The 8051-nt window shown below is 35.4% G+C and overlaps 1 protein-coding gene across 3 annotated transcripts; it reads left to right on the top strand.

Moving 5' to 3' along the window:
* Nucleotides 1–584: 584 nt before the first annotated feature.
* LOC104236603 (protein root UVB sensitive 2, chloroplastic) lies at nt 585–7280 on the top strand. Of its 3 annotated transcripts, XM_009790560.2 has the most exons (11): nt 585–723; nt 878–994; nt 2547–2635; nt 2931–3015; nt 3233–3292; nt 3404–3497; nt 3645–3742; nt 4421–4600; nt 5758–5880; nt 5958–6387; nt 6952–7280. In XM_009790560.2, exons 1-10 carry the CDS (start codon nt 712–714, stop codon nt 6381–6383), a joined length of 1284 nt encoding a protein of 427 aa, XP_009788862.1. In that variant the 5' UTR covers nt 585–711; the 3' UTR covers nt 6384–6387; nt 6952–7280. The 3 variants fall into 3 exon arrangements, with proteins under 3 accessions (XP_009788862.1, XP_009788859.1, XP_070024477.1); XM_009790557.2 differs by having other exon boundaries at nt 3404–3742; XM_070168376.1 differs by having other exon boundaries at nt 591–723; nt 878–983; nt 3404–3742.
* Nucleotides 7281–8051: the final 771 nt, after the last annotated feature.

The raw sequence follows: 8051 nt of genomic DNA, 5'->3' as shown, positions 1-8051 counted from the left end.
TTATATTGCTCTTGTTTTTGCTTAATTTGTTTATGTTGTCATAAAATAGGGAGACAATCTAGATTTATTTTGGAAATCTTTTATTTTTTCTTGATTCTTCACCCTTAAAATAGTAAAAGCTAGAAAATTTTGCTCAAAGTCCTATAAAAATCTTATTACGTTCTAACTTTTAGTAGCAACTCTATATGATATTCTTAAGAATCGTACGTTGTAAAAGAAATCAAGGTAATTGGGATGGTTTTACAAAGGTCTAATTCTTGTTTAAAATAAAATAATCAAAAAATTAATATGATATAAATTTTATACTTCCTCCGATCACTTTTAATTGATATATATACTAAAAATAGATATAACCTTTTACTTGGCACTTTATATATATTAAGACAACAAATTTTTTTTTGTTTTATCCATAGTATTTATTACTTATTTTAAATTATTTTTTCAAATCAAATAAAATATATATTAATTAATATGAGTAATATGATAAATTATACACTTTATTTATCAAGAAAGTTTTCTAAAAAGTGAAAAGGCACCGAGTAAAAGTGAGTGGAGGGACTAAAATAATAGTCCCCATACCTAGAGACAGACACTACAATAGTCCCCATACCTTGCCTCTCCCGCGTCTGGTAGTTTGGCCTATCCCCAACTTCCCGGCGGAACTCTCCCTCTCTCTCTCTCTCTTTCTTTTCATAATACCGTTTGTTGCAAATGAAAATACTGGTAACTCTCTCGCTTATCCTTGTTTTTATTGTTTTATTTAGTATTTTTTCTATTCCATTTCTTTGCAGTTAGTTACTTCAAAACTTGGGACATTTTCTTTTTATTAGTCTCCCTTTCATTTTAAAATTTTTGGGTGAAATTTCTGCTGGAGAAGATAAAGATGCAAAGAAAAGAAGCAGATGAGCTGCCGCCTCAGGTGCCAATTTCTTGGGTCGAAATCTCCAGTTCGGTTTCTCGCCAATACCAATTTGAACCTGATGGTAAGCTGTCGGTAAGTTCTCTTTTCTTTTGCCATAGAATTCCCCACTTTTTTACGTTTTATTGCTCGTTATAGTAACCAATGTACCAGTAAAACGAAGAAAAAAAGATTGACCTAGTCAGGTAATTGCACTACGTAACGCCATTAGTGATATTTCAATAAATGTCCATTTCAAACTTTGGCTGCACAAGGAATTGGGTTAATGGGATTGGGTGCGGGGCTGTGCGGAAAGGTTTGGAAATTGAACATATTCTTCTTTAATAGGTACCCAGTAAATTAAACTACCGGTTAGTTAAAAGACAACTGCACTCTCATAACTATTATCTGAACAAGCTCCTAAACCTTAAGTAATATTAATTTAACTTGAATCACCCATTTACCCTTTGTTAGGGGCGGACGCACATGGGTAGAAGCCTTCGTCGGAAAAAAATTAAATGTTTATAGTAATATTTTGCAAAAATGAAGCAATATATAATAACGACACCATTTCCTTTGGCAAAAAGTACTTCTTTGTCCACTGGTCAAGCTAGTATTTGGGCTTGTAAAGGTAGTATGTTCGAGACTGGACCTAGACATTCTATTTTTTGAACATTTTGAGCGAGCTTTTTTGTTTAAAATGTTACAGGAGAATCAAATCTACACCTCCCTTTGCAATAATATTCAACTAAACCATTGGACCAAGGCTTTCAACTTGCGGGAAAATGATATTAAATAATACTCCCTCCGTTCCAGTTTATGTGAATCTGTTTGACTAGGTACGGAGGTTAAGAAAAAATGAAGATTTTTGGAATTTTTGGTCATAAACAAGTCAAAAAGGGGCCGAGAGTATTTGTGTGGTTATAAAAGCTTCTCATTAAGGGTAGAATTATAAATTTAAGGTAAATTGTTGCCAAATTTAGAAAGGGGTCATTCTTTTTGGAACGGACCAAAAAGTAAATAGGTTTACATAAACTGGAACACAGAGAATACTTATTTATTTATTCTATTTATATGAATACGACACCGCTTACAAAAAGTTCTGCGTACGTCCTTGCCCTTTTGGACAAGCTTCCATAGCTACATAAATGTTATGACATATTTAAAATCATAAGTTTTAAAACTTTTATTGCCACACAAATGTATGGCAAATTTAAGACAACAAGTTTCAAAAATCATCCTCTCTTTGTTAAACTTCATGCCCAGTCAAACTACGCCATATAAATTGAAATAGAGAGTAATACTTTTGAGTGGTTATAAACATCTTGAGCATGTTAATGGGTATTTATTACATCCCAGTGATAGGTATTCTATACTGGTTGTTTTTCCTTGCTGCCTGAATGTTCCACTGGACATAGTATGTACATTTTCCTTGTCATCTCCATTTATCAGAAGTTTATTGCTCCTGAAATAGAGACTTGCCACTCTGTACTACATCTTCCTTGTCCTGTTAATATATCAAAAAAGTACTTCACTTGCATCTCAATAGAGACTTACTACCATGCACTAAGTTTTCCTTATCATGTTAATTAGTCAAAAGAGTTTACTTGCCTTTCAAATAGACACTTACTTCTATGTCTCTTTACAGGTCAAGATGGTTGATGACTCAAGACCAGTTGCACAGAGAATGGTTGAATCCTTTCTGAATAAATTTTTTCCATCTGGTTATCCTTATAGGTATGGATTTCTTAGAAATCATTTCTCAACAGTTGTAGTTTCTCATAAGCTTCATGAATAAAGGACAGCCCGGTGCACTAAGCTCCCGCTATGCGTGAGGTCCGGGGAAGGGCCGGACCACAAAGGTCTATTGTACGCAGTCTTACCCTGCATTTATGCAAAAGGTTGTTTCCACGGCTTGAACCCGTGACCTCCTAGTCATATGGCAGCAACTTTACCAGTTACACCAAAGCTCCCTTTCGTATAAGCTTCATGAATATGTAATGTAAATAGCTGATCTTGATTGCTTCTGCAGTGTGAATGAGGGCTATCTGAGATACACACAATTTCGAGCACTGCAACACTTCACAAGTGCAGCATTATCTGTTTTGTCGACTCAGGTCTTCTTCTAACTATGAAAAATCTCAGACTGCTAAACTTTTTGCGGCTTAATAAAAAAATTTAAACTGTACTATCAAAAAAAAAAAAAAAAAAAAGGCACTCAGAGACAAACACTATATTATATAGTGCTGGCTGAAATTGCCTTTTGCTCTTAATACCTAAATACATAATACATCTGTTAAAATGATGGTATTTTTAAGTATTTCTCCTTTGCAGTCACTGCTATTTGCTGCAGGCTTGCGTCCTACACCTGCTCAAGCAACTGCAGTTAGCTGGGTAAGTTTTTTATCTAGTTGGCAAGCTTAACACATGAGCTCCTTAATTATTTTGTCCATTTCCCTTTCCGTTTTTTTGGAGGTATGTTACGATTGTTTTGTTTATTTACAGATATTAAAGGATGGCATGCAGCATGTAGGAAAGCTCATATGTAGCAACTTGGGTGCACGGATGGATTCTGAGCCTAAACGTTGGAGAATTTTAGGTTTACATGATGTCCATGGAGCACTGTGCTATGCTGTGATTCTGCTTATTTCTTTAAAGGAGTTGTTACTGCACGAATTGATTCTATTACTTGCATTTCTCTGTCACATTATAAAGATTTTAATTATATTAGCTTTCTATGCTGCAGCTGATGTTCTGTATGACTTGGGGACTGGTTTAGAAGTTATGTCTCCTTTATGCCCACATCTGTTTCTTGAAGTAGCCGGCCTTGGCAATTTCGCAAAGGCAAGTTTCTATGCGTACTAATAAAGAGGTGCATTGATTGGACTATTCAGGGAGATCTATAAACTTATGAACGACATTGATCCGATGTAGATTGTATTATACATTTATTTCTTGTTACTCCGTCTATTCCTCTGGCAGACATGATTTCCCTTTTTTTTTTCCTCATTCGAAAGTTCTCCCCTATTATCCTGAATTGATAAATAGTATTCTTTTAACAGCATTTTTTTGTTTTGTTTCATAGAGCAGGAGCAAAAAATACTGCTCAATATATATAATACAAGAACAGATCTATCGAGAAGTTAATCTTATGTACACTATATACCACCTTTTTTTCGTTCATCGTTACACTTTATATATGAAGTATAATAGGATTGAAAATTTTGTATAGAGGAAACTGTAATTTCCAGAACTCTGAGAGAATGACACGACTTACTCTAACGTCGCAATTTCTTTTATGATAAAATCTCCCTTGAAAGAGTAATATTTCTCCTTTTCGAGTACTGTTCATTTACTTTATCTATCTATGAAAGAAATATTATTAGTCAAAGCTTAACTATGGTATATTTTGAAAATTGTAAATTATATAAGCTTCTGTTCTGTGATTTGTGAGATACTTGTTGCCAGCAATGTTAACGAACCTATTTTTTTTAAAGAGAAAAACTTCTTTGGAGTTGTCAGGGAATGGCAGTTGTTGCAGCTAGAGCAACAAGATTGCCGATATATTCTTCATTTGCCAAAGAAGGAAATCTTAGTGATCTGTTTGCTAAAGGCGAGGCTATTTCCACTCTTTTTAATGTTCTCGGGCTCGGAGCAGGAATTCACTTAGCATCTAATATTTGTTCATCAATGCAGGGAAAGGTACTGTTTTATTACCACTAAAGGTGTATTATCTACATTTCTTTTATTCTGCTTTGACCCCTTTTCTATCGGAAACAACCTATCTGTCTTTCTAGGGTAGGGGTAAGGCTGCGTACATCTCACTATCCCCAGACCCCACTTGTGGGAAAATACTGGGCTTCTTGTTGTTGTTGTTGCTTTGACCCTTTTATATGGCTTCCAAATCATGTTTAAACTAGGAGTATTAAACTTTGATGCGATTATAAAATCCACTATGCAGAATTGTTGGTTTGACATCACCGTGAACTGTTAACTATGCCATGTGTTACTTTGATGAATAGACACCCGGTGTTGTAACTCTGTACTTATAGGAGTAGTGCACTCATGGTATGGCTCCAGCTTACAGGAGCTGCAAGGTTTTCCCTGAATACTTTTTCTGGCGGTAGCATGAAGAGTTCACAATTTAAAGCTGTAAGATTCTTTAGATAGTCCATGAAGCATACTTTTTGTAAATGGTAAGACATACAACATATTTAAATGGTAATCTTTGAAACATACTTATACTGGTGTTTGTTATGTGTATATGGAGAGAGAGTATAGAGAAAAGGGAGTGCAAAAGTGTGAGAATTTTATCTTTAGAGCCTACTAATAATGCTTCTGAAAGTAGTAATCAAGTAAGAGTGATGGTAACATCAGTTATATTGGTTGTCATATTCTTTTTGTTGATGCCATCTTAGCGTTAGCTGAGTCTGAGCTTTGTACCTAAGTTAATGAAATCCCATGTATGCTTCTCTCTGTAGCTATCTAAATTTATTTTCCTTTGTTGTGCTTACAAACCTCAAGCTGGTAGAAGTACAAGAAGAATTTGTGTCCTAAGATGTCCAAAATCACATTGACTTGAAAAAGTTACTAGACATTCTCGGTATGTGTGCTTCTCAAACCTCGAATATGAGAAATGAAATTGTAGGAACTTTTGTTCCAGGGGTCCTTTGGCTTCTACTCCCTTCTGAGCTCAGTTTTTACCAGAGCATGGTAATACAATCATGTAGACTGTTTAGCCCAATTACGTGTAGAGAACGCAAGGAAGTGGCTTGTCATGTAAGGTTCGCAGTGTTGAGTTGTTATTGCAGTTGATTAGAGGGTCCTTTCCGATTCTGAAAATATTGAATACCCTGCAGTTGGTTGTTGCGCCACTGCTGTCTATTATACACGTTTACAGTGTCTGTGAAGAAATGCGAGCTACTCCTGTCAACACATTAAATCCGCAGAGAACTGCAATGATTGTTGCCGAATTTGTGAAGGTACATATCTAAAGTTGCAAAGGTGAGACAGATCGAATACCATATCAATTAACTGAGTTCTCCATTATATTATCTAGACTGGAAAAATCTCAAGTCCTGCTGACCTAAGATATCAAGAAGATCTCGTATTTCCTGAAAGGCTGATAGAGGATGCTGGAAATGTAAAGGTGGGAAGGTCTCTGCATGAAGTAGTTAGCCCTTCAAAGCTGCGACAATTTAAAGAAACATTTCACGAGGAGAAGTTCCTTTTAAACCGTGGTAGTAGATGGACTGATATGATACTGGAGCACGATGCAACTGGTGAAGATGCACTGAGGGGTTGGATGGTTGCTGCTTATGCTTCAGATATGGAACGATTAGCTAGGGAACCAAGTACAAATATCTCACAAGAGGCTTATGAGAAGATGAATTCTGTGTTCTCCCCATTTTTAGCTGAGCTGCAGGCAAAAGGGTGGCATACTGATCGATTTCTTGATGGTACTGGAAGTCGTTTTGTGTTTTAGTTCTGTAAGTATCAAATTCTTGGTACTTTGTTATTCCCTTACATCGGTATAGTATATTGTCATGAAGACACAAGATTCACTGCATCATTTAGGAAGACTTTGGGGAAATGTGTCTTGTGAAAGCAATACAGAATCTCTTACTACTGGGACAAAATGTAAGCAATAGACTTTTTTTTTTTTCCTTTCAAAACACGCACAATTTGTTTAAGGTGGCAATGTCCATGAAAAAATAGCATGGGTTTTCCTCTGATCACTATATCAAAGAGGCATTTGATAATTCCAATTTATTGGGAGTTCAATGGGCTATGTGTGGACCAAGTGTTCACTATTATGGTGTAGTTTTATCTATAGCCACTTTGCGAACTGTTTTTCTCAAGGATTTCCCCTTTTTAGTCTTCCTATACACTGGCAACTATTTTAAAAAGGTGCAGACCTGTGTTACCTTTTTCTTAAGTGTTAAAACCAATTGGATATCTGATGATATATTCAGTATTATTATCGCAAAATTTGCACATTGCATTTCGGCGCATGCATCAACGTGGGAACTGACGCTCTTTTTTGGTTGCAGCAAGTACATGTCCTGTGGGGATAGCTGAAAACGTAGACAGTGATGAATGGATGTATAAGAGGGGATGAAATAAATTTGAGACTTCCAAACGTTTTTTATTATATAAATAAAGGAAGTATTATATTAATACTAAGGAGGTTCTGTTATGAAATATTATATTATATAGTGGATGTCTATAACTCCTAAAGAAGTTACTCCCACTACTCTTTTCCATTAACCTCCCATTACATTGTACCATTATAGTTGTAATTCTCACACTTACATAATCTCCTCTGTGATCTTCCCTCATGATCTTAATAGTTAATACCATGTTCATGGCGTCCCTTTTATTACCTCAATATCATCCTATAAATAGAGGGTTTGGGCATCACATTGCACACACTTGAAAAACACTTGATGAAATAAGAAAGCTCTCTCTTCCTCTTTACATCTTTTGTTTTTCCTTGTTTCATATTGTTACTTTAAGCTTAGTTTCTTAACATGTTCTCAGCATGAAGCACTAACCAAGTAAGAAGATAACTTATTTGATGATAGATTTATGAATGGCCGACAACCTTCAATAAATTTGGTTGAGCCTATGGAAATCTGGGCATCTCGTATGCCATATCAATGTTATGTTTGCTTCTATTATAAAGGGAGTATCATTTTTCAATTGCCATGAATTCTCCAGTTAACTTACGTTAATATTTAAAACTTGGTCTAGTTTGTGTTACTTTACAATTTAGTTTCATTTATGCAGATGTATATATATTGAGTACCTCTGCTTTCGAGTAGCAAAGAAGAGTATATTTCGATGCCTTGATATCATCTTCTATATATACTTCTCTGACAGTTTGCGAGCCAAGATTATGGAATTGTTAACTATTGAGAAGGTTTTTAATTAATCTTAAAAATAACAACAACAACAACAACAACAACAACAACGACCCAGTATAATCCCATAAGTGGGGTCTGGGGAGGATAATATGTACGCAGACCTTACCCCTACCCCGAAGGGTAGAGAGGCTGTTTCCAGGAGACCCTCGGCTCAAAAAAAAAAAAAAAAACAACAGGAGCCGATATATTAGTACCATAAAAAATGCATAATACAATAACAGCAA

Source organism: Nicotiana sylvestris, chromosome 2, assembly GCF_000393655.2.
Source record: "Nicotiana sylvestris chromosome 2, ASM39365v2, whole genome shotgun sequence".
NCBI classification, from domain to species: Eukaryota; Viridiplantae; Streptophyta; class Magnoliopsida; order Solanales; family Solanaceae; genus Nicotiana; species Nicotiana sylvestris.
This window is presented reverse-complemented; position numbering and strand designations above follow the sequence as displayed.

Excerpts from the sequence above, each read along its gene's own strand:
- LOC104236603 (XM_009790557.2), top strand. Across the intron at positions 995-2,546 it reads AACCTGATGGTAAGCTGTCG|GTCAAGATGGTTGATGACTC; the intron begins GTAAGTTCTCTT and ends GTCTCTTTACAG. Across the intron at positions 2,636-2,930 it reads CCATCTGGTTATCCTTATAG|TGTGAATGAGGGCTATCTGA; the intron begins GTATGGATTTCT and ends TTGCTTCTGCAG.